Raw genomic sequence first — 26,077 nt, 5'->3', positions numbered from 1 at the left:
AATAAACTTCTTTGCTGGGATGAATATGTATGTGGGCTAATTTAATCAATATACTTGTGAACGTTGACAGTAGTGCTGTCTGACAGAACTCATCCTTTGAAATGCTGGCTGAGTTAATATGTGCAGTATATATATGGGCCAAGATTCATAATTTGTGTTAAAAGAAGGTTTTGAGAAGACACCACACTACCTGGTGGGAAACCAAAAAGCCTACATGATGAAAGGCAAAGGGCAGAGGGATTTTTGTCTTCCTCCTTCTTGTTGGACTGAAAACTCAAATTCACAAAACTAAACTGCCTCCTTTTGAAAAATTTGCAAGGCACTGACTGCATTTTTTTCTCATGGATTAATTTGAATTCTGGAAATTGACTAAAATGGGGGATGGAGAGGGGCTTTTGTGCATTGCTGGATTAAATGAAGGGCTGAGCAAGTGCCCTGCTCCCATCTGCAAATGCTCGCTTTCTGGGAATTTCAACACGTGTGATCAGATCACATTCAGAGGGTTTGCTTTTGGAGTAGGGGGATTTTAGTCATTTCCTAAAGAGCATTTGCAACTGAAATTGTCATCTGAGATAAGAGAGCCATGCAGGAGGGAGCCTAGGAGACTAGGTTAACCAATCAGAATACCTCAACTTGCTATCCAGAAACCTTTCTACCACCTTACCGTGAGATTCCCAGTGAAGCTTGTTTCAGTTAATTCTGATTCTTTAGCCCACTGGAACTAAGCACAGACACCATGGGGACAAAGATCTAAGTGAATGCCCCCCCCCACCCCCCGCCGTTTGGAAATACCAGTCAATCTACAGTGAGTCCATTTATCCTAAGCTTCTTGGCCTCCACAGATCTCATGACTGTCTCCGCTCAAATATCCTCCAGATCTGAAAACTCCTGCGAGTTGAAGCCTGACTCAGGCCATCAGTCCTGTGTCACAGTGGCACCAAACTCTGGGGTCTGTAGTACAACTGCTCCCCACCCGCACCTACCGTCACAGCCGCTGGGCCATGAGCCATTCCAAAGATGGAAGTGCTGGGGCCAGCATGGTACTCCCAAGGCCACTCCCATCATGAGCAGTCCTCCACGCCAGACAGGCATCTTGGTCACAGCCTTAAACATCGTTACTTCACTTCTCAGTAGTAATCCACTGTGAGTCCAGGCCAACTGGACAGGAATACTGCATATCATTTTCAGTTTGTCCAGATGCAGTTCTACTCAGTGTTCTCAATATGCCCTGCCCAGGGCCTTCATATTCTTATAGAGGACTAAGTAGACATGCTTGATCTCCCCCATTGTTAAGATGGAATGAAGATAACTCTTAAAAGGCCCAAGTTTAGCGTCAGGTAGTTTTGATGCTGACTTAAATGCTAGGACCTAAAGAGGTTTGTTCATCCCTAATTTCTGTCATTACACCTTGAGGTGAGACATGGGGAGAAGCAGATCCAAGTAGGTCTTCATTTCATGTATAAATTGTTTAATGGGTGGTTCAAGGACTTTATGTTGCCTAATTATTATATTCCTAAGAATCAAGGTAGGGAGGCTGGTTCTTATTCTAGCCTACTCAATTCATGTAGGGAAGAGTAGGCAGTAACTCAGCTGATAACAGCTTTCACGATTTCTCTACTTCCACTTGCCTTTTGTGCGTCTCTGCAAAATGTTAGGCATAAGTCGCTTTCTCTAGAGTTGCAGATCTGTGGCACAAACCTTTGCCTTGACTATATTAAACATATCGGAGGGACTGTGAAGTATGAGACATTATTAGATTTCATATTTCATAAAGAATTTTTCTTGAAGAAATCAAGCCAAGTGTTAACATGTGGCACACTTGCAAATGACAATTTTTGTTGAATGCAACCTTAAACATATTAAGTTGCTTAACTCAAACTATACCTATTAGTGTCCACAGTCACCATTATTGGGGTACTAGAAAGCCTCCAGAGTATAGAAAATACACTGGATGTGAGATTTGGAACAATCTTTAAATTTGGACAGGAAAGAAACTCAGTATGCAAGCACTAAAAAAAAATGGATAGCTTTTAGAATAGCTTGCACTCCCTAAGTCACCACAGTACTTGTATTAGGCCCTGAGAAAGGGAGTTAGCAGTACACATGGTTTATAATGAGGTTAAATCCGATAGTTTCATGTGTGCTGTAAGTACTGAACACAACATCACCCCAAATCCAAAGTAAGTGGTTGTGGAATTATCCCAGGATATGGGATTACATTAGAAGAAAGAGTGGGCTGTGTGTCTCTGTGTGGTACTTACACTGTGTGACATATTCTTTGGACAAAGAAATTACTGTGTATAAGGTCTGGGGCTAGGTAAGGGCTGTATAAAAATGAAACAGACTTGGGCACTTGCAACCGTGTTTCTGTGTGTAACTCAGTAGATAATCTAACATGATACCCAGTAGTGAAAACCATAGAAAATGAATTTAGCGTCATGACACATTCCAGGTAAACTGGTGACTGTTCCCATTCTGTCTATACAGCTCAGCATTGGTCTTTATTTCACATCTAAATTCTATTTAATAGTTTATCTAAGCATTTTCTTTTGCCTAATTATTCCTTATTTTTTATCCTTAATTATGCTCTTTTTAACTTTGAGATATAATGTGTGTGCTCAGAAATGTGCTTTGCCTTATTTGAGAACTTTGGTGTGATACATTTTATTTGCTAGTCTTCTAGCATGAGGCATCTTTAAGTAATCAGTTGGGTAGACACACATGCCCTCTGTACCAGGAACTAAATTTCCAAACGTAAAGAACTCAGAAGCAATACATCCTATTTGTCAGGATTCATCATTATTAAATTCAAACAGGATATTAACTCTGTGGTTGAAAGGTTCTGATTGTACACAAATGGACTAATTTTTAACACATGGCAACTGCGTTAATTTTTTAAAAGATAAGTAAGGAATTCTTACCATCATATATAACTTATTAATATTTTGAATTGAATCATTTTCCTAACTAGAGCTGACTTTTTAGAGTGTATTTTTCTCTAGCAGTCAAGCTATAAAGCTCAGCCAAGACAGATTTATGACCTTTTAAAAATAATGATAGAAAATGAGATTGGAGGAAACATTTCAGTATCTGCTTTGCTCTGAGGCCTAAACTGCGAACTCTCCAGTTCTTGACGGCTTTGAAATGCTGATTCCAGTCTTCTTGTGGGTTCTTAAACACCTTCTCAAATGACCCATTTTAATAACCCGAAAGCTATTATATAACGAGCAGCCATAATTTAGTCCAGGGCTCTAGGGGGACCCTCACAGTTCAGCAATGAATAGTTAATGCAGTATAATGTTTAGCAGGTTATTAGTTTTCACTATACAAATGCTGATCAGGGAACGCTTTTATAAGGTGTTTAAAAGAAAATGTAATTAACTGGTTGCGTGCTTCTGTTGCAGCTCAAATTGAAATTATTCCATGCAAGATCTGTGGAGACAAATCATCAGGAATCCATTATGGTGTCATTACATGTGAAGGCTGCAAGGTAAGCCTTTTTAATTGTTGTTGTTTCTATTAATGTTAAAGTGTATCTTCGTGATTTTTATGCCTCCACTTATGTCTTAAAATTCAACTCCTTAGAATTTTGAGTGATAAGAAATGACAGGACAGAAGAAATATTTTGGTGTTAAATTACATTTAAGGAAGTTATATATATTTTTACTCCTTCCTTCAAAATAATAGACTACAAAAAGGTAGTTGAGCATTGCTTGTCACTTTCAACCCTAGAGTTGAACTGATGAGCAATCTCTGTGGTAACCTTTTTTTAAAAAGAGCTAACTCCAGACTTCTACAATGTCCCTGTCATAAGCTTATAAAAAGAGATCTCCAGTAAGTTTAATTGGAATGTCATTGAGTCTTATTGTTAGCACACATATGTTAACACATCTGGCAAAACTGTGGGAAAGCTATCAGGAAGACCTGAGTTCTAGTCCTGCTGCCTCCACTCGTCCATATTGTTTTAAGTGTGTCTTCATCTCTTTGTGACTCACTTGCGTCATTTTTAAAGTGGGTATAACACCTGATCTTCCTACTGTTTAGGACTATTCCAAGAATAGAAGAAGAATCTGTACATAAAAAAGTCCTTACAAATGGAAAAGTGCTATTTAACTCCAAATATTATCAGTATTATTTCTGCTATGACTATTTTTACTATTTCTGACCTTGATCATGGGGCAATGTGTACAGCACAGGCATAATGTGCAAATGGGAAATAGAGATGTTTATCCCAATAATTCAAGACCCCCCAAGCCCAGATTACCTCTATTATTCAAATCTCAATTTATTAAGATTTAAATCCTCATGCTTATATTGGAAGGGCCTTGAGACAGCTTACAGGATAAAACAGTGCAAAATAAACAGGAGAGAAGCTATTTAAACATTCAGGAGGCCTTTGAGACAGCCGATTGCTACAACCAGGCCTGAATCAGCCCTAAGGCTTTTTGAGGCTGAGTCAAAAAATAAAATCCACAAATTGGGTTAGCTTTCCTTTCATTAAATTAGAAAATACAATGTTGTAAAATACCTATAGACACAAATGACTACTGAGAGACTTCAAGGAAATTAACCTCATAATTTCCTTAATTCTTCATTTTATTGTTAGTCATGGTAACATCTGCTAATTTGTACATGTACAGATGCTTCATGTTGATCCCATCTTAGCAAAGCTTGAGATTTCTGCATACTACAGAACCATCTATGCCCTTTACTTCCAAAATCTGCCCTCCCTCAAAATTAGGTGACTAAATAAATAAATTAAGCAAAATGAGAGGCCAGGCATAGTGGTGTGTCCCTGTAGTCCCAGCTACTCAGGGAAGACTGATGCAGGTTTATCACTTGAGTCCAGCAGTTCAAGGTTACAGTGAGCTATGATCACACCACTGGACTCCAGCCTGGGCAATGGAGTGAGACCCTCTCTCCAAAAAAGTAAATAAAAATATTGAAAAACAAAACAAAATGAAATAATCTGTCTGGCCTATGCCATCCCAGGTTATAAGGTGAGAGTGAGCGGCCCGTGGCCACTGTCATCGCATTGATTTTTGGAGTTGGTTTGGCTGATGTGGCCAGGTAGCCATTGCCTTTCACCCTCACCCTGTCTGTGTTCTGCCTCCCAAATCTGTGTCCCTGGTAGACATGCCATGGCCTTTCTCAATAGAGGGTTTACAGACGGCAGTGCTTGCCTGCTGGGAGTTCCGGTGCTTTTTGTGCATTGCGTATCACCTGGGTGTCTTCTTAAATGGACAGGGTTCTAGGCAGCATCCCGGATACCAGTTCGCTACTTGTCCCTTCATTCTGCCCAAAAAACTGATCGCTTCCTCTGGGTCTGTCAGTAAGGCAAGTGATTATCTAGTAATTGATGGAAGTGATTATCAAGGAATCGAGTCTGGGAAAAGGACAAGGTAGGGGTAGGGGCTACTTCATATAAAATACTCCAACAATTTGGAAGATTAATTAACAACATGCTATTGAGTAAAACCTAAGTTGACTGAGTACCACTGTTCACATAGGCACAATGTGAATTTTCTTTTTACCCTTAATATTTATGATGACAAAAATAAAAGCAATAAGAAAACAAAAGGTATCCATTATTCCAAAGTTGTCATTTTTCTAGATTCCCTTCCAGATCTTGTCTGCAGACCTCTTCAGTGCCAAAGTGATTTTCAGTTATCTGTGGCTCTGTTCCTCTGTTCTGTTGACTTTATCCAACGAAAACCACAAAACAAATAAAACATAATTTTGTTAACAGATTGGGCCTATGCCTAGCCAGGGACTTGAACAATGTTATATGTTTATATTTGATACATATGCTATTTGTTCTCCATTATAATTTCCCTCTGCTGTAACACTTTTATTCCTAATTATAAAAATAGAAGTCAGACTTCTATTTTTGCCATTTTATGTTAATTATTTATCATGTTCTAACCAGGTAAAGGTGTTTCTATCATGATCAATTGTAAATAACTTTGCTGTGATAGTGTAATTAAACATAAGAAAAATTTCACATTAGACATATCAAATAGATACCTAATGAGAGAAAAAAGGTGATCAGTCATCTTCTGAGCTAATCATTTTGTGAATGTATTTTAAACTGCATTTTTAAATTAACAACCTGAAACCATAAGAAATTAGAGGACCTGTTTAATTCCTGAAATGATGATTTTGGCACATAGTTGCTAAGCATTGCACATGAACAGCAAAAATGGTAGAAGCTTTGGTAACTTTTTCTGTCGTTTCTGGCTGTTCCTGGCTCATCTTCTCCCCATCCCCTTTGCTGTCTGTAGAGAGACAGCAGGTGCCATGCTTCTGCTCTGACTCTGGAACCAGACTGCCCAAGTTGAAATCCCAGCACTGCTATTTACCAGCTTGAGCACCTGTACCACCGCTCTGTGCCTCAGTTCCCCCATCTGTAAAATGAGGACTGTAATTTTAATAACTTCATAGGGTTGTCATATGCATTTAAGGAAAGGACCTGGAAGAATGCCAGATGCATCAAAGCACTTACTAAGTGTTAGCTGCTGTTATCACTGTTACTACTAGGCAGACTTCTTGGTGGCTTGGTAATGCTGCTCTATATAGTCAGATATTATTTCTGGGACATCTATGGGTGTAGTCTTGATTGTTGTGACCATTTGCAATATGTTACGTAGAATCTGTCAATAAAAAAGAATACTAAGAGCACTCCTTTGGGCCCAAGCACTATGTAAGCACTGTAAGGGATCCAAAGGGAAGACCGAATCTTTCCCTCAAGCAGTTTATGGTCTAGTTGTAGAGATGAGGCCTGTTTAGGGAAAGCTAAATAGCAATGCAAGAACTAACTATAGAGTAAGGCCACAATCTATGATATACATAAGAAGCACATATAAGCACATATAGGCTGGGCACAGTGGCTCACACCTGTAGTCCCAGCACTTTGGGAGGCTCAGGTGGGAGGAATATGTGAGCACAGGAGTTCAAGACCAGCCTGAGCAATACAGCAAGACTCCATCTCAACCAAAAAATTAAAAATAAAAAAAATTGACCAGGCATGGTGGTGTTTGCCTGAAGTCCCAACTACTCGGAAGTCTGAAGCAGGAGGATTGCCTAAGCCCAGGAGTTCAAGGCCACAGTGAGCTATGATGGCGCCACTGCATTCCAGCCTGGCAACAGAGCAAGACCCCTGTCTCAAAAAAAAGAAAAAAGAAACACATATCCACTAGGCAGCATACCTCGGTAGTCTAGAGGAGAGTTGGCCTAGCAAGGTTTCACTGAGGAGGAACCAACCGTGGGCTGGAGCTGAGGAACGATTTTCCCAGAGAAGGTGGCTGGGAGGGCATTCTGTGCTGAGGAAGGAGGAGAACAAGGAGTGGCAGAGGCAAAAGCCCAGAACTAGGGCAGTCTTGGTTGTATTAACGGGACAGCACATAACTCAGTTTGATTGAAGCAGAGGGTCACTTTCTGTGGCTAGTGGAAGATGAGGGTAGACAGGCACACCATCCTCAAATTTTTAAGGACTCCATTATGCCAAGGTTTTAATTATAAACGTATTTCACTTGTTCTCTTGAAAGAATCAGGGAACAATGTATTGGCACTGCTTCAGCCTGAATATTGCAATGCCGAAGAACATATGTTAGAATCCAGGCCTGCAAGGTTTTTAGTTCTGTTCCTAGAGACATTTCTGAGCTCTTGGAAAAGAATTTAGTTTCAGCCTTGGGTGAGCATGAGGGGGCATAACGTGCGCTGGGGCAGGTCGTGCCCCATGCCAGCAGAGGAAAAGGCCATAGTAACACTAGAGGCTGTAGATGTTAAAGTTCAGTCTTCAAAGTGAATAAAAATATGAAGTGTTAGGAGGAAAATAATCATTGGTTAAGGTTTGCTTTTGAGAAATCATCTTGTTTGCCATTCAACTTCTGTTCCTAATTTCATCATGAGATACAGTGGTTGCTCAGATGATGAGGATGAACATTTGATCTCAAGACACACATACACAGACACGCACACACATTTTTTAATCCATATCCTTTTAGACATTTTGGCTATACAATTTTAACTGCAAGTTTTTTTAATGATAATGCACAATCCAGTATTGGGGTTCGTGAATTGGTTTCTGATTACATTTAAACCCTTTTCCTCTTGATAAGACTAAGAATAAAGTGGCATTCATTTGTCCAATATACAGTCATCAGTCAATACATTTAAGATGATGTCTTATTCAAAGCTTCCTCTTCTACCCAGTAAAGATAATTTGAGATAATGTCTCTGCATTAACAAATATATTTTGTTAAACAATAAAAAAGCCTTTCAAAAATATCTAGAGTGTATAAGTGACACCTTCCCCCACTGAAGCAGTTAAAGCCATTTCTGGAGCTTTTTATGTTTAGGTTAAAAAGCAGCTTTTATGAATGTTCCTTTTAGGCCCAAATTGTCTTTTAGAGGATTCTAATATTTTTATCTCGGTTGTGAAATGTCGCTAGCCGTGAACTAATTCTGTCCACTTTTCACCATTGATACATTCATGCTCAACATTTTTATTTCAACGCTTTTTAATACGTGGCCCCAGTATTAGAGCTAGGCATTTAAAATGAAAATTCGACTTGGGGAAGGACAAGCTATTATTGCATCCTTACGACGCCTGAGTTTCGGTTCGGTTATACACAGGTGGTAAGCGAAAATTTTTGTTTAGCTAAATCTTCCAGTCCTGTGATGAAATGTGCAAGTGGTAGGGTTATGTTAAACCCCAATTTGCATCATGATGATTCAGGTTTTTTTTATTTGTTTGTTTAGATCTTAATCATGTCTCAGTAACTGCTGCCCTTCCTCAGCTCACAGAAAACCCCAGGCTCGAGGCCATGTTGTAGATGGGGCCCTGACACAGCACCTGGCTTGGGGCAGGTCCCACGTGCGTGCTAGGGAATAACCATTGCTGAATGTCTTCGCTTGGATTGGATCTGAGTACGGCAAAGCACAGTCAAAAGCAGACATCGACACTTACCAAATACAACACGTGGGCCGCTTTAATCAGAGACCACTTGCGCATACAATTCTGCAGGGAGGCCAGGCACTATTGAACAAAAACGTAGCTCAGGAAATCTGAATTTCTGTGATTTATTGCTGCCACATGTATGAGTGTAGGGCTGGACCAGCTAACTTTTGTGAATGAGGCTGCCTACCCTTTCTAAAGAACAACTTTTTTTCCTCATATGCGTCTTTGAGCACTTTTATTTCTGCCCCCCACCCAACTTTAATTTTATAATTTCATCTGCTTGATTTTAATACATGCGTGACCTGTGTTTACCCCTCAATGAAATGAAGTTATCCTTTTTCCCCCCCAGCCAGAGAGTTAACTTTTGCCCCACGTTGATCCAAAGATATTTCTTCCTTCTCACCCCCATGCTTCTGAACATTCTCAACAGGAAGTTGCCAAGATAAATAAAATTGTAACATAGTACATGCTTTCACATAGAAGATTCTCCGCTGTTCTTATCTCCATTTTTCTTAGTCTCAGACATAAAATGAAAGGTGGACATACACCCACCTCGGCAGTCCCCCAAGTTCCCAATTTTTAGTTGTATTGGAAAATACAATAATTTGGGCAGGCAGATGAGCATTCATAATAAATCACAGAGTTATGAAGAAATCTTGGTTGTCAAAAGCAAGTGTGTAGCCGTTCCAAAGCGTCTGCCATTAGAATTCAGCAAGGCAGCTGTCAGCTGTTTTCTTGTAATTAAACAGCCAATGAGCAGCTAATTAAGACATATGTGTATACAGAAGTGGAAGTGGGTATGTTAATGAACTGTAGGAATCAATTCATTAAGTGAAAATTGTCAAAAGACCAAACATCAGATCAGCATTTCAGCCTGTGTTTCACTGAGAAAGAGCCCCACGCAGGAGGGGACAACTCAGAATCAGACCCCCGTTCACCTTCCCAGCCATACCTACAGGGCAGCGTCCAACCAGTCCATACTCTTAGACAAAACTATTAAAAACTCCAGTAGGAAGTGCCAGGCATATTTCCAGGCTTTTAAAATATATCTAACAAATGAGTGTTTTCCTACCTGTATGGAAACCTGGTATTTGATACCCTATAAAATGCCGTCTCCCTCATCTGAACCGTTGTAGGGAACTTGGGCTACAGAAATGAAAAGTGGTTTTTTGCTTGTTTTGTTGTTTGCTCATCTTTTGTTGTTGTTATTCAATCGGCCCTACATGTTTGTCTTGGTGCTTTTTAGGTGGTATATTAAGAAGTCTATGGCCTTTGGAATAAGATGCACCTAGGATTCAGGAATTCAAATCCTGGGCCTTCCCCTCACCTGCTCTGTGACTTTGGGCATATGGCTTAACCTCTCTTAACTTTCTCATTTGTAAAGCAGAGATACATATCCCTACTTTGCAGTTGTAGGCTGCTGTGGATTGCAAATAATTATGGCAAAGTGTCCGACATGGTGCCTAGTGGGGAGTAGGTGCTCAGCATATCGTCACCACTGTTTTTATCGCTGCCACCGTTTTTTCCTCTAGTTGTTCATTCAACAAGTATTTGTTGACTTTTCTAAGTATTGCGTTAGCTACTGGAAACAAAGAAACAAGGCAGTCGTCCCTGGAAAAGGTAGACATTAATAATACAACAAGGTAAGGGCTAGGAGGGGGATAAATTCAGGACTCTTAAGGGTACACATGGGAGGGGCCCCTCAACCAGCTTTGGGAGGGCCAAGGTCAGAGAAGGTTCCCAGAACAAGTGAATGTCTTCTCAGTGAATCCTGAAGGGAAGGAGAGAGTTTCTTTGGGGAACTGTGAACACAGCAGTTTAGGCTTGGTCATTGTATGACTTTGAGAAGAGCTGCCTGGACGTGTGGTCATTGTCTGGTCATCAGCAGGGAGCCATTAAGGGCTCATAAGCAGAGAAGTGACTTGATGAGTGTGATGTTTTAGGAAGATATCTTTAGTAACTGTGAAATGGATTGGAGGGAATGAGAATGGAAGCAGGGGTCCCAATTAGGAGGCTGTATAATAACCAACTCAAGAAGTGAAAGACATGGAAACTTAAGAAAACTGCAGTAAAGTTGGAGACAAGTAGATGGATCTGAGAAACAGGAAGGTGCCAAGAAGCAGGCTAATTTGGTGACGCTTGGATATGGATGGGGAGGAGGCAGAGATTAAGGCAGTGAAGCCCATCTTTCTGCCTTGAGTAACTGAGGGTAAGATAATCCATGTCACTGAGCAAGAAAACTCTGGAGAGGACAGCTGGGAAACAGGCTGTGGGTCAAGATATATTCTCTTCTAGGTCGGGTGCAATGGCTCATGCCTGTAATCCCAGCACTGTGGGAGGCCTAGGCAGGAGGATCACTTAAAGCCAGGAGTTTAAGACCAGTCTGGGCAACAAAGCGAGACCCTGTCTCCTCTACAAAAAAATTTAGAAATTAGCTAGGCATGATAGCATACACTGGTGGTCCCAGCTACTGAGAAGGCTGAGGTGGGAGGATTACTTGAGCCCAGGAAGTCGAGGCTGCAGTGAGCTGTGATAGCACCACTGTACTCCAGCCTGAGTGACAGAGACCCTGTCTCTAAATATATATATTCTGTTCCAGAAAGAAAAAAAAAACTCAGCTAAAGTGTTTAGAACTTATGTAGGTAAGGGGAAAGTCAGTGGGGGCTCTAGAAGGCCAAACCACAACTTTGGGTGAATGCCTATCCAAAGTGGGGGGAATATATTCAAACAACGTGACGGGGAGCTGGTGACACAGCGAGGATGAGGCTCAGGCCAGCCACATGCTGGTAAGCTGTGAACAACTGGCTCTCAGGAAAGCAAAATGTGTCTATCTGTATGTAGATAACTTTGGTATCTATCTCACTGATGTAATTTCATGTAATTTTCAAACAATAATAAAATGTACAATATTCTTTATTTTAAATTTCATATAGACAAATAATTCTCACTGAATGCTCTCATGAATTTTGCTGAACTCTTACCTCTATCCCCATGGTTACAGTTGAGGAAAGACTAGTTCCAACATGAATATTGTTGATATTTTGTTTACATTAATGAATAAGAGAGTGAAACAACAAAGACATTTTGGAACTTCATTCATTCGCCAATGATGACATGAATAACCTCCTTGCTGACTCAGTTAATCATTTACAAATACTAGAAGAACATTTCTTCCACTTTTTGTGTTACTCACAGTGGGATCACTAGATATGATGTACTGTTAAGTTTAATCTGCATTATTGTAATTTTCATCAGTTTTGTTTGTTTTGAGACAGAGTCTCACCCTGTCGCCCAGGCTGAAGTGCAGTGGTGTGATCTCAGCTCACTGCAACCTCTGCCTCCTAGGTTCAAGCAATTCTCCTGCCTCAGCCTCCTGAGTAGCTGGGATTACAGGCACCTGCCACCAAGCCCGGCTAATTTTTGTATTTTTAGTAGAGACAGGCTTTCACCAAGTTGGTCAGGCTGGTCTCGAACTCCTGACCTCATGATCTGCCCACCTCGGCCTCCCAAAGTGCTGGGATTACAGATGTGAGCCACCATACCCAGTCTTTTTTTTTTTTTTTTTTTTTTTTAAGAGACAGGGTCTCACTCTGTTGCCCAGGCCGGAATGCAGTGGTACACTCTTAGCTCACTGCACCCTCAAACTCCTGGGCTCCAACAATCTTCCCACCTCACCTTCCCAAGTAGCTGGGACTACAAACACATGCCACTACACCTGGCTAATTGTTTTATTTCCTGTAGAGACAGGGTCTGTGTTGCCCAGGCTGGTCTCAAACACTTGGCTTCACGTGATCCTCCTGCCTCAGCCTCCCAAAGTATTGGGATTACAGGCATGAGCCACTGCATTCGGCCATCACTGTTTAAATCTAGACAGTAAGCAAAATAATAAATCAAACCCTTATTTGTAGCATTTGCCAATTTCTGTGGTGTAAATAATCCCACCAATGGCCATTTTCCAGCCACCCGACCTGCTCTTTCACAGAATGCAGAGTAGGGAAGGGATGCAGAGCATGGTATAGTATTTCTACCTTCAGATATAAGGATAATTGATATAGATAACCTGAAGAACACTGATAATAGTAAAATAATCGTTAAAAAGTGGTTACTTTTTTTATGTCAGGAATGTGTCAGTTAATGTGTAATAACAGATTTAATAACTAGCCTTAACAACAAAATTCCTGAAATTATAGCACTCAGCTCTTGCAACAGTATGAGCCTTCTCCTGAACACCATGGCCTCCATCCCAGTTTGCAAGCTCCCATCTGGGGGGGGGGGGTCAGTGAAAAATTCATAGTGTGCAGTCATTTTTTTTAAAAGAAAAAGTATTAGGGAATAGAATTTCCAGAGAAGGTAAGGCACGTATCAGAAACAAAAGTCAGCGCAAGGCGTTTTGAAAAGCTAGGTGAAGTAAGGGAGGAAACACTGGAGAGATGTCTCTGAGACAGTAAGAATTGAAACAAAAGGTGGATATGCAGGGACTCTATGTCAGGAAATCAAGAATGTGTGACACTGTTTTGTTTGTCCCACACTGAAGAAGATACACTTAAATGAGAGGGCACTGGACTTAAAATGAGGACAAGAGATTGAGTCCCAGCACTGACCCTTACCAGCCACAGGACCTTGGACAAGTCATTTAACATTCTAAGCTTCATTTTTGTTTTTGGCAAATCAGAAAACTAGAATCAATCTCTGGTTCTTAACAAGAGGAAGTCAAAGTCTTCAGGGAGCTTTTTAAAAATATGTACTATAAAAATGACAATTTTGGCCGGGTGTGGTGGCTCACGCCTGCAAATCCCAGCACTTGGGGAGGCCGAGGCGGGCGAATCATGGGGTCAAGAGATCGAGACCATCCTGGCCAACATGGTGAAACCCTGTCTCTACTAAAAATACAAAAATTAGCTGGGCGTGGTGGTGCACGCCTGTAGTTCCAGCTACTCAGGAGGCTGAGGCAGGAGAATCACTTGAACCCGGGAGGCAGAGGTTGCTGTGACCCAAGGTCATACCACTGCACTCCAGCCTGGTGACAGAGCAAGACTCCGTCTCAAAAAAAAAAAAGACAATTTTTTTCTTTTTTGACCTATAAAAATGGCAATTTCTTATTGTTCAAACTACTATGTATGCCTGGACCATATCCCCAAGGGTTCTAGTTTGATAAATCTAAGGTGTATCTTTTAAAAGCTCTGTGGATGTTTCTGATGCATCACCCATATGTGAACTACTGTACCTGATAATCTCTCAACTTCTTTCAGCACCAAAGGCCTGTTTGTTTTATTCTAATTTTCTATTTGCAATAGCCGCGTGTTAATATGCTGCCACTAGGTGGTGGTAGTGCGCCAACAGTCACACTAAGCGTCTACTACCTGAAATGTATCATGGTGGCTTTCTGGCTCAAGCCCACCATGTTTGTAAATGCACATCTCCATGTATTTTAACATCCATAAAAAGTGAACTTTTACGACAGCCAAGTAATTTGTTAGCTCATGTTTCAGAAATAACAAAATTGCCAAATTATGTACTTGATATCCTTCCCAGCTAATTCACAACTTCAGCACTTTTTTTTTAACACCTCCTCAGTTCCACCCAAATCTTCACGCCCTAGCTTTGTGCTTCCCCTGCTCTCTGTATGACCTCCAAGCCCTGGAATTCATCTCTCAGCTCACTCACTTCCTAATCCTTTTGCAGGATTTCTCCCCATTCAGACAAAATCTGTCTCTGTACTTAGAAGCACACTACTTCTACCTTGAGGTAGGAAGGGACCTACCACACTTTCTACTTTTCTTCTTCTTCCTCTCTTCTAATCTTTCTTCCTCTTGCGTGTTATTTAACTCTTAGTATTTTATCTGTTTAGTTTTCCAAACCCTTAATCCTCTGATAACCACCCCCACAAGGAATACGGAAAAGAAGAGGTTTTTAAAAGAAAAATCAGCAGCAACCCAAACCCTCATTCTTCCTGAAATGCAAAGTTCAGTATTCGTCTGAGTCATGGAGGTTTACTTACCCTGTTTCTCACTTCTCAGCTCTCACCTTATAACCCCACTTCACCTCTCGCATCTGATATTTGATAGTTCTCCTTGTGGGCATGACTCTGTTGACTTAATCCAAAAGATAGATCTCCTTTCTGGTTCTTAGCTATGCCACTCCCAGAACTTTTCAGCAGGCATTTGCTCAGCTGACTTAGTTGAGGTATAAATGATGCTGTAAAGAATAAGGCGTGTCTGCTTGCGTGCCTGCTTTCCCCAAATCCTCAAACTGAGACTTCCAAATAAGGGTAATCCTTTTCCAAGCAGATAGTGTGGAAGCTGGACATTGGTTCCAGCCACAGTGCCACTGCTCAAAGCACATACGGAATGCTTCATGAGTTTGCCTTGCAATTTATGGTATAATTACACAGACATCTTTAATGATAGTTATTCTGTGCCCTTGCAGTAAGTTTCATTGTTTGTTTAAATGAGCTAAAGTGATTTAGAAATAAGTAAGGTGAAGGAAATGGGGCAGAATACTTCTGGTCAGAAATGAGGAAAAATGATGGACTCATGAGACTGATTTTCTTATGTGACTCCTAATCCAGATCAGGAGACAACTACAGAATGAGATTTTGTAAAATGTCTGGGCGGTAGGAAGCTGGGTCAGCTAAAGGTGTTAATGTTAGGGAAAACACTAATTTCAGAGTAGATTGCTCTTGCTACTTTATTTTGTATAACTTGTTTTTTACACTACCTAATTTAATGCTTGCCCTGTATGAGAACAACTAAGGAGGAATTCTTTTGACACACAAGAGAAGCAGAAAAACAAAACAAGATGACAGTGTAAGTTCTGACGTTAAACTATGTGAAGTCATATCCTGGCTTTACCCCATGCTAGAGTGGGGACTCTGAGCAAGTCACTACACCTCTCTAAGCCTCTGTTTTTTCATCCTTAAAACTAGGGAAATGATAGCATTTGCCCAATATTGCCCTTGTCAGAAGTAAATGTCACAATCTGCATAAAGCATAGAGTGCCTAGGACAAAGTCAGTGCTGTTTTAATGGTACTTGGGATTTGTTTCAATCAGGTATCGTAAGACACACAGATATGGAGATGACTGTCATGAAGGAAGAAGTTTGTTACACAGTAGTTCCCCTTAGCCTCAGGGGGATGCCTGAAACTGTGAACCTTTTAGATACTGTTTTCTCCCATACATCCAGACCTGTGATAAAGTTAAACTTATAAATTAGGCACGATGAGAGATTAACAATAACAACATAAAACAATTATAAAAATATGCTGTAATAAAAGTTATGTGAACTTGGTCTTTGCTTTTCTCTTTCTCAAAATATCTTAATATTCTTTTAGTTTTACTGCAGTTGACGCAAGTAACTGAAACAAGGAAAGCAAAATGGCGATTAAGGAGGGACTGCTGGACTCACAAATCCCTAGAGACAGGGCCCATGCCACGCCATACAGGGGACACACGGGGAAGCGCCAGGGTCTGTGAAGGGGAGAGGGATGTGGAGAAACACTGCCAAGAGCCCCCACTGTTTTCCACAGGAAGGAAGGCGCAGCAGGATGAGCAGGTTTAGGATAAGTGGCTAGTTTGAATCATTACAGACGGCGCTAGGGGGTAGGGGCTGTCCCTAATTGTCTGGTACCTGACCCTGGTGTGACCGGGGCAGGGGAATCATGGCTAGAAGTGTAAGGGCCTGATGAAGAAGGTGTCCTGGATATGGGCTCTGGCCCGCGTGGTTTTGTGTGAGAGGTGGCTGACAGCAGGTTGGTTGCTGTATGTAGGAGTTTTCCAGCCCTGAAAGGATAGTTCCTCCAGTGTCTGCAAAGCCCTAAGATGTCTGCATCGAAAATACAGAATAAAAAGATATGGTTTAATACAAGTACTCATTAAGACTGATAATCTGTCATCATCATTCTCATGCCCTTAACAGCAGAGCTAACTGATGATTAATATACGGTTTCTGCGTTAACAGTCCTGGACTTTATTAATGGTGGGTGGAAGTTAACTTAATATGTGTATGCAAACTAAAAAGTGGCATCCTTTTCCCTAATGACCCAACCATTATTCAAGAGCTGTGTCTAGTTCTGGATTTCAGACTTTTGAAAGAAATGAAGAAATAGTACTAGATACAGGGGCTCGCACTTGTAATCCCAGCTACTTGGGGGGCCGAGGTGGGAGGACCGCTTGAGCCTAGGAGTTCGAGATGAGCCTGGACAACATAGCAAAACCCTGCCTCAGTTTAAAAAAAAAAAAACAAGAAGTAGTGAAGAAATTGGAGAGGATTCTGAGAAGAAATATGCGAGGTGGAAAAGAGCCTAGAAAGAAAGGTGACAGATGCCGGGATCTGGTCTTCAGAAGAGATATCTGGGAAACAGCATGGCAGCCCTCAAGTACTAGCTCCACTTAAAGATTTAAAAAAATCATTCAGACATTCCCCATATTTGGTGATCATAGAAGAAACTGTAATAGGCTTAATGTGAAGCAAACAAAATTCAACTTCAACTAAAAGAAAAGCAAATAAATTCCTGATTTTAGGCATCCACAGCGATGCCTTTACACAAGGGTATGAAGGTGAGTCTCAAAAAAGAGAGAAACACCTTTCAGCTTGGACAGAGATTATGTGTCTCAGAGGAAAATGAATACCGAGACAGCTGACCTCTTGGTATCTCTTTCTAAGGATTATCTGCCTCTGTGACCATTTATATTTTCTTGAATTCTCTCTAGTAAGCCCCAAAGAAAGCTTTACTTCTTCTTACTTCCTTTTCACAGGGGAAACACACACACACAAACAATAAAATAAAATAAAAAACATAGCTTTAGATATTTTTCAGAAGAGAGAGATTGCTTTACAGCAGAGGCGGGACTTGATCGAGGGTAGAGTTAAAGTACAACAGAGAGACAGTCTGAGACATGAGGCCCCCAGCCTTGCCTATGTGAAGGTTAGCAAGCAGCTTGGCTGAAAACAAGAGGAGTGAGAAGTCAGGGTCCCGCCCCGTCCCATCGTAGGTTGGATTTTCCAAAGAACTGGAAACTGAGGTCATATACATCAACTTGGTTAACAAAGGCCCCCAACCATTACAAAGGAAGGCAGGTGCACTTCCTCTCAAGCTGCCCACATACCTTCCCACCTGCCTATTGTAGGAAAAAAAAAAAAAAAAGCACAGATAAACAAAAAGAAAATTAAAATCTGATTGGCCCCACCAACTAGTGCCAACAATTTGGGGCATAATTTTCCAAATCTTCTTCTATAGTAAATATATGGGTGCCCTTTTTCCCCCAAAACTTGGATTATACTATGTTTAGCTCTTTAGTTGCTTTTTTAAAAATTCAATGGTATATTTTTATCACCTTTTTATATCAATATTTCTGAAATACCATTTGTAGTGGTTGCTGAATTCCATTGTATGAGTATACAATATGACTCTCTTAATTCAGTAATGTTGGACAATTAGGATCTTTCTACATTTTGTATATTATAAATAGTACTGTAAAGAACACCCTTGTAGGAAAATCTTTGTACCATTCTTAATATTTCTTTAAGGTGTATTCCTTAAAAGATTAGCTCAGTGGGTAGGCTTTTTAAAAATTTTTCATACAACTGCCAAATTGACCTCCAGAAAAATCGTTTGGTGGGAGAGCACCCTTATCAGTTTGCCTGCCATTCTGTTGATTCTTTAGGATTTTACCTCTCCCCACTAGTGTCGCCCTTGTTGGGGTCATCTATCTTCACAATTAAAGCTTTGAAGATAATAATCATCTTTTGTACCCTTCATGGCTTTGCTTTATGGAAATGACTCTACTGATCTTATTTATTTTCTGCATACATCCCTAGCTTGCAAAACCACTGAAAGATAAATCAGCAATAAAAAGATAACAAAGTGGCTCATGCCTATAATCCCAACACTTTGGGATGCCCAGGCGGGAGAATCACTTAAGGCCAGGAGTTCAAGACAGGCCTGGACAACACAGTGAGACCCCCCATCTCGACCAAAAAAAAAAGTTGATTAGATAGATAGATATAAAATTAGCCAGGCATGATGGTGTGCACCTATAGTCCCAGCTACTCAGGAGGCTGAGGAAGGAGGATGGCTTGAGCCCAGGAGTCCAGCCTGAATGACAGAGCAAGACCCTGCCCCCTCCCCTGAAAAAAGCCCCCGTGTGTTTGGAAATTAAGGAATATGCTTCTAAATCACATCTGGATTAAAGAAGAAACGTACTGAAAATTAGAACATGTTTTTCACTGAATGAGAATGAAAATACTACATAGTAAAGCTTTGGGGTTGCTTTTAAAACATCACTAAAAGGAAAACTTGACACTTTAAGAATAAACAGTGAAAATTAATCAGCTAAAAGTACAGCTCAGGAACTTAGCAAAAACAAACAAACAAAAATAAAGTTATTGAGGTCAGTAGCTTCTTATACATCTTTGTATCCCCTCTCATTTCCCAAACAGCGCTTGACACATGAGAGCAACTTGATGAGCATCGGACTGGATTTGTTCAATCTTTAAAGGCCATGGTTCTGAACATGTGGTATTTCTAAACTGTCAGGGATGAGGGAATGTTTCCAATCTGATTGATCTGCCAAAATAATCCATCCAAGTGTTATCTAATGCTTGCAATAGTAGATTCGAAGTTGGGGAGTAAGAAATGCCTAACGGGCCATGTGTTGAAGTGGGCTAGTGAAGATTACCATGGTTCACCAGGTTCACAGTGCCCTAGGTTATGGTATGGCTGCCTTTTCCTTAACTTGGAGATTCCAGGGAAGTGTTTTGTGTTTATTGTACAAAAAAATCTCTTGGAGATAAAGGCTAAAGGTAAGTCCCTTTGTATCATTCCATCAGGCACATTGCTTTTGATCATCAGAAGCCAAGAACAAGGACCTGGTCCTATGCCTTTTACATGGGCAACTGTCTGTTGAAGTTAAAGAAAGTTTTGCATGTATAAGGGATGGAGGATTAGGCCCTGGGGATCAATTTTACTCAAGGAAAAAGAAGTGACTTTAATTTCATTAATGGTCTCCTGGATGATTCTGCTACAATTTTAATTCTCCATTAAATATTAATGCCGCTCAGTGCTTAGCATCCTGCCTTCAGTATCATACCACTCATTCTGACACTAACCTGTTTTATATTTTATAACCGTATCACAGGGCTTTTTCAGGAGAAGTCAGCAAAGCAATGCCACCTACTCCTGTCCTCGTCAGAAGAACTGTTTGATTGATCGAACCAGTAGAAACCGCTGCCAACACTGTCGATTACAGAAATGCCTTGCCGTGGGGATGTCTCGAGATGGTGAGCTCTTACAGCTTGAGTTGTACAGTTGCAAGGGGTTGTGAAAGTGCCTTCTAAAACCTGGACTCAGATCTGCCAATATCTGCACCGCCTGTCCCCTCCTCATTATTCCACCTCACGCCCCCCATGCTCCTCTGGCAGCTTCATAGAACTCACAGCAGCCGCTTCCTCCTCCTCCTCATCCTCAGTGTCAGCCAGCTGGCTGATGGGTGGGGGTGGTGTGGAGGAGAAGTGTCTCGTGGTCAGAACACCTTCAGATTTTTGATATTTCAGCCATTATAGGTGGGTCGATTGATTGACGGTAAGTGTCATCTGGGGCCTTACTAAAGATGCCTCCTCTAGGCATTTTCCCCCGTAGGAAACGTGAACCACAACTGTTACTTGCTTTACACTAGTAAGTCTATTGGAGGTTGAGATGAAGCCACTTTTATGCTAACTGGATATTTTGAATCACATGCCAAAGCCAACTATTTGTACATACAGAATGTGTGAAAATAGTGCAAAGCATGGCTCAATGACAAGTGTTCTTTTCATTAAACGAAGCTACTTTAAGGAATAGAGACCATCTATCATTCCAGTATAAAACGTTTCAAGATCTTCCTGGAAAACTATCTTAAGTGCACTGAATAATCGACACCAGATTTCAAGACAGTTATGCTTATACGTGGAAACTGGGCAGAAAGCACAGCGGGTCCATTTTAAGGATTTTTTCCAAATATACCAGCTGGCTCTCTTAAGAGATCCCTTTGAAGGAAAATGTCTCCTCCAATGGAATTTCAGCCTGTGGAAAAATACTTCAGAATGCGGAGCAGGCTTTCCAACAGTCTGCCTTCCCCGTAATCTGATGTTCTTAGTGCCCGTAGACCTACATAGGCACGAGTTCACTTTTGCTCCTGCATGTTCTAAGAAGCCACTCTGTGCACCACTACAAAAGTGAAGCTTTTGTCATTGGAAGTTACAAATCACAGAACTTCCACCATATTCTCAGAAATTCCTGTGACATGGAACTCGGCAGATTTCACCTTCTGATGGTACTAAACTGACAAAATTAGGTATATCTCCTCCATTTGTAAGTTCAAATCACAAGTTGTGTGTGCATTTTCTCAAGAGCTGGTCCCTTTATTTCACTTACAGGATATAATTGCCATTGTTAATATTAAGACAAAAGTTAAATCATAATTGCAGAGTCACAGCAGAAAGTTTCACCTGTGGGTATTAGGCCCCTTAGGTGTCCTAGAAAATGTTTTCCAAAACATTAAGCACCTTCAGTATGCCTTCTGAAAATTTTGCATACAAGAAATAGCACAAGTTGTTGTAGGCATAGAATGAATTCTGGAGGTTATGAAATTATGGTTCTGAAACTCAGAGCCCACATCAGCCTGGTTGCTGCCTGAGCAGCGCCACCTAAGTTTGTTATCTGAGTCGTGGAAACTGGAAAGTGACCAGTATTCCAGCTCACTTGTTTCCTCTGTGAACAAGGACAGAGCGTCCTCTTTGGCAAGAAAAGAATTCACCACCTGGCCACTGTGGGGGCTTTGGTTCCCAACTTCGTGTCCATCTATCCTGCCTCCTGCCCTGGACTCTCATAACTATGATCTTAGTCAAATGGATGGATGCATCTACCCTATCAGCTATAAATTTAATCACAATCTATTAGGAGAACTAAGTCCCTCCAGCAAAGGCTGAGTCTAGCTGAAAAATCAAAGAGTTCATGGAAGACGTCAGACCAGGAAATCATAGGGTTTTTTGTTTGTTTTTGTTTTCAGTTATCTTGGTGTTTCACAAGAATTCATTTGATATTCTGAATGAACTGGAAAGTTACTATAGTGATGGCTCCACTTTAAATATGGGGACACATCCCAAAGAGAAGCATTACAAACAGAAATCTGCCCAACAAGGATTATATATTATAAGGATCTTATATTATAACACCATATTTGTCCTTTCCAAATCCTGATGCTGTGATTACTTGAGGCTAAATGAGAACAGCAGAAAGTGTTTAAAGATGGGTCCGGCTGGGTGTGATGGCTCACACTTGTAATCCCAGCACTTTGGGAGGATGAGGCTGGAGGATTGCTTGAGCCCTGGAGTTCCAGACCTCAAGCCAGGGCAACATAGCAAAAATCCACCTCTACATAAAGTGAAAAAATTAGCTGGGTGTGGTGGTGTGCACACGTGGTCCCAGCTACTTAGGAGGCCGAGGTGGGAGGATCGCTTGAACCTTAGAAGGTTGAGGCTGCAGTGAGCCACGTTCACATCACTGCACTTCAGCCTGGGTGACAGAGAGCAAGACTCTGTCTCTAAATAAATAAATAAATAAATAAAAAGATGGATCTCAGGGTTCCACAGGGGCTGCCATGACCTATGAGTGGAGGAGGGGCTTCTTGGGTCAGGTACTCTGATGTAATTCAAAGAATTAGAGAGGCCTCGTCCAGTTCATTCAGACCTCACAATGCAGCTGCAGAATTAGCCATTTGATCAAGGAGGACTGTCAGAGCGCACAGGGCGGTGAACTGAATGAGCGCTGAGGTTTGGCTGCTTTTTACTCCTCGAACCCTGCGCCTTGGTCTGCATGTGGGAGAGAAAGAGGCAACCTAAACCAGCTGCACAGAGGGAGAGTGAACAGCCCATTAAGTTATCAGTGGGGCCCAGTGGGTAGAGTGGGGATGTGACAGCAGGAAAACAGAGATGGCATCTCTCTGGGCCTCTCCTACCTGCACCAGGTCTCTTTCTGCAACATGAGTTTCTCTGGGATGTGTGTTTGCTGTTGGGGAGCTGGAGTGAGCCTGTGTGGGTTGGAACTGTTTTCACCTCTGAATATGTCCTTATTTTGTGGTCATGCAGTTTTGGATTGAGATTGTCTGAGACTTCAAAGGAAACCCCAAAGCTCGCAGGAGAGAATATTGAAGAAAAGCGCATTGTATGTAGTATGGTTTGGCTTTTTTCTTCCAGCTGTAAAATTTGGCCGAATGTCAAAAAAGCAGAGAGACAGCTTGTATGCAGAAGTGCAGAAACACCGGATGCAGCAGCAGCAGCGCGACCACCAGCAGCAGCCTGGAGAGGCCGAGCCGCTGACGCCCACCTACAACATCTCGGCCAACGGGCTGACGGAACTTCACGACGACCTCAGTAACTACATTGACGGGCACACCCCTGAGGGGAGTAAGGCAGACTCCGCCGTCAGCAGCTTCTACCTGGACATACAGCCTTCCCCAGACCAGTCAGGTCTTGATATCAATGGAATCAAACCAGAACCAATATGTGACTACACACCAGCATCAGGCTTCTTTCCCTACTGTTCGTTCACCAACGGCGAGACTTCCCCAACTGTGTCCATGGCAGAATTAGGTAATGGCATGCATGCTTCTCCTGGGATGCTCTGTTCATGCCCTTTAAAGTAAAAGGGGCATGTCTGACTTTCCTCTAATGAGTTCTGCTAAATGTTGCAATTCACCTTTACCATTTGGGCCACTTCATTTTCTGCCCTGCCCCCTTGCTTTTGACCCTCTGCTGTTTCCCATGGTTTATCCAATACCTGCATTGACCTCTCAGCATTAGAAATGGGACAAAACCAACGGAAGCAGTCTTTGAATTCTGCAGAAAACTGGAAGCTCAGGAAATGGCTACATTAACTTCATTAGTGGTTTAGTTATATTCCAGGGATTGCTTTATACCTAAGGTGACGAAAGAAAATGGCAGTCCACAAACTGAACTTGGCCCATAGACGTATTTTTTTGACCAGTGCAGTTTTAAAATTTTTGAATCAGTTGCTAATATTTAAATTTGGATAATTATACCCAAAAGTTCAGATTTTTTAGCTTCTTGTGGGAGGGGAAAAAATGATCTATTTACAGTGGGCCAACATTTGTGAATGTCAACAGCCAACTGGCAACAGCCAGGGGCTTACACCTTTCAATGGGCCCACCCCACTCCTGCCATTTATATCATATGCACAGCCCCTGTAGGCATCTAAGTTTTGCAACTCTGATATACAGTATAAATGTTCAACAGAAATTAGCTGCTTTACTTACCAGAATGATCTGATGATGGATATTGGTGAAAAATTGATGTAATTCATATAAGGCTCACCATGCAAAAGACAAAAAACTGTCCTTTTCTTATTGCTGGAACATTACTGCTTCTTGGGAGATGTGACCTAGAAATGTTGATAACACAGACAATGGGCAACTTTCCATTTCAAGGAGGTTGTGTTAACATCCACTGCTATATTTAATCGATTTTTAAGTACAGCACTATTATTAGAAAAACTTTGATAAGAACCTTTGTAGTTTTTGAATTTGATCTGCTCCTCCTGGTGGTTCCTCACACAAGGTTATAATCCTTTGGGATATTTCAATTAGTTGCTGTGGAGATGACTAAGTTAATACGAGGAGAGAATGAAGACTTCAGATGGAAAAGAAACAGCAGGTTCAGACTTGAGCACAGAAATCCTCAGTTCACAGAAATAATGGCTGTGTTCTTTAGACGGTTTCTCTACCTCTGCACCCCATAAAACATCTTTTAAGTGAAAATTTATATTTCCAGTAAAATCTTTCTCCAAATAGAACAAATTGAATGTTCTTTACAGTTTTTACACAAGCATCTCTTTATGGGTCTAAATTTAAATCCTCAAGAGCAGAGACATTTTAAGCCTGGTCTTTAACCACTGAACAGCATTAAAAGGTGTATTGCAGCTCTTTTGATTAACAGAGAAACCTCTGAACTAGAAGCCAAGCTGAGCAGAGGTAGGTTTGGTTTTTTTTTTTTTCTTGAACTAGAACAAAAACCTTCCATTTTTGTCATGAAATCTTGGTTGGCTGAGCCTTAAGCAGAACTGTAATGAAAGTAAAATTTTCAGATATGAATAAGGATTTGATTGAAAGCTGACATGATACCATGAAAAATGACCTGACTCACTTTAGGTTTGCTTCCACCTTACCGTAAGTATTAGTGACTCTGTCCTGTTTGCTTGTCAAATGTTCAATCCTGAAATAAATCCATAGGCCTTAGGCAAAGCATTGCCCTTGAACATGGCACTTTGGCTAAAAAATGCACTGACACCGAAGTGGGGCCAGAGATGGCTGAGCTGATTCCCTGAGGCTCCCGGACAAGTCAGCTTCCTCTTCCGTGGTCTCACTCTCCAGTGCAGTCTGGGAGCCCTGCCCCCTCATTGCTTGCTCTATGTGCTTTTAAATTAGGAATTTTTCACAGGTGGTGTGGCATTTTCCAGGATAAATTAAATGAGATCATCACTAGGAGAATTCCCAAACCCAAAACTAAACTAGCATTTATCTGGAAAGGATATAATTGGGCTGTAATTCTCTTATCCCATTTATGCATGCAAAGTGTTTCAGGGAACTAAGAGTATCATGAAAGTGGCCCAAGTCTTGTTGCTGCTTCTCCAAAGCTACTTACATTTCCCTGGTATTTCTTTTGGGGCTTACAGCCTGCTATCTCTTTAAGACTCTTGACTTCATTTTAGGCTAAACTTTGTCATCAGATTTTAAACAAATGAAACCAATTATGTAATAGGAAGATAAATTATAAACCAACACATCCTAAGTCCAATTCTCTCTTTCAAGTGTAGTATGCACAACCTATTACTTTTAGTGAAAAATATGTCTTCATCCTTGGCTAGGAAATTTTGCCCTTGGTGTACAATTAGTACCTGAATTATACATTCCAGATAAACAACCTAGGTTTTAAGTGCAAATTATGTTTGTTACTATAATTGATATCTAAAGCTTTGCACAGGAGAAACAACTGATATATTGGGCAAACATGAGACAAGAAATCCACTTATATGGGTGGTGGTCCTAGCATTAATATAAGTTGTA

At 41.1% G+C, this 26,077-nt stretch overlaps 2 protein-coding genes and 1 pseudogene across 5 annotated transcripts in view; 2 read left to right on the top strand and 1 right to left on the bottom strand.

Annotated features, from left to right (window-relative positions):
• BNIP2 (BCL2 interacting protein 2) overlaps positions 1–26,077 on the top strand; it is a 1,133,240-nt gene that overhangs the window by 234,895 nt on the left and 872,268 nt on the right. The gene's annotated exons all lie outside the window — the stretch shown is intronic.
• RORA (RAR related orphan receptor A) overlaps positions 1–26,077 on the top strand; it is a 1,262,381-nt gene that overhangs the window by 1,215,121 nt on the left and 21,183 nt on the right. For all 3 annotated transcript variants that reach the window (XM_050797248.1, XM_050797250.1, XM_050797249.1), the window contains 3 exons: positions 3,405–3,490; positions 20,099–20,240; positions 23,193–23,588. In XM_050797248.1, coding sequence (XP_050653205.1) covers positions 3,405–3,490; positions 20,099–20,240; positions 23,193–23,588 — 624 coding nt within the window. The remainder of the gene's footprint in view (positions 1–3,404; positions 3,491–20,098; positions 20,241–23,192; positions 23,589–26,077) is intronic.
• The window catches only part of LOC126958748 (cytochrome c-like), a 75,581-nt pseudogene that overhangs the window by 28,558 nt on the left and 20,946 nt on the right, over positions 1–26,077 (bottom strand). The window contains exon 2 of the transcript XR_007727281.1: positions 24,272–24,396. The product of XR_007727281.1 is annotated as a cytochrome c-like (transcript). The remainder of the gene's footprint in view (positions 1–24,271; positions 24,397–26,077) is intronic.

The sequence above is a fragment of the Macaca thibetana genome, chromosome 7 (genome assembly GCF_024542745.1).
Source record: "Macaca thibetana thibetana isolate TM-01 chromosome 7, ASM2454274v1, whole genome shotgun sequence".
NCBI classification, from domain to species: Eukaryota; Metazoa; Chordata; class Mammalia; order Primates; family Cercopithecidae; genus Macaca; species Macaca thibetana.
This window is presented reverse-complemented; position numbering and strand designations above follow the sequence as displayed.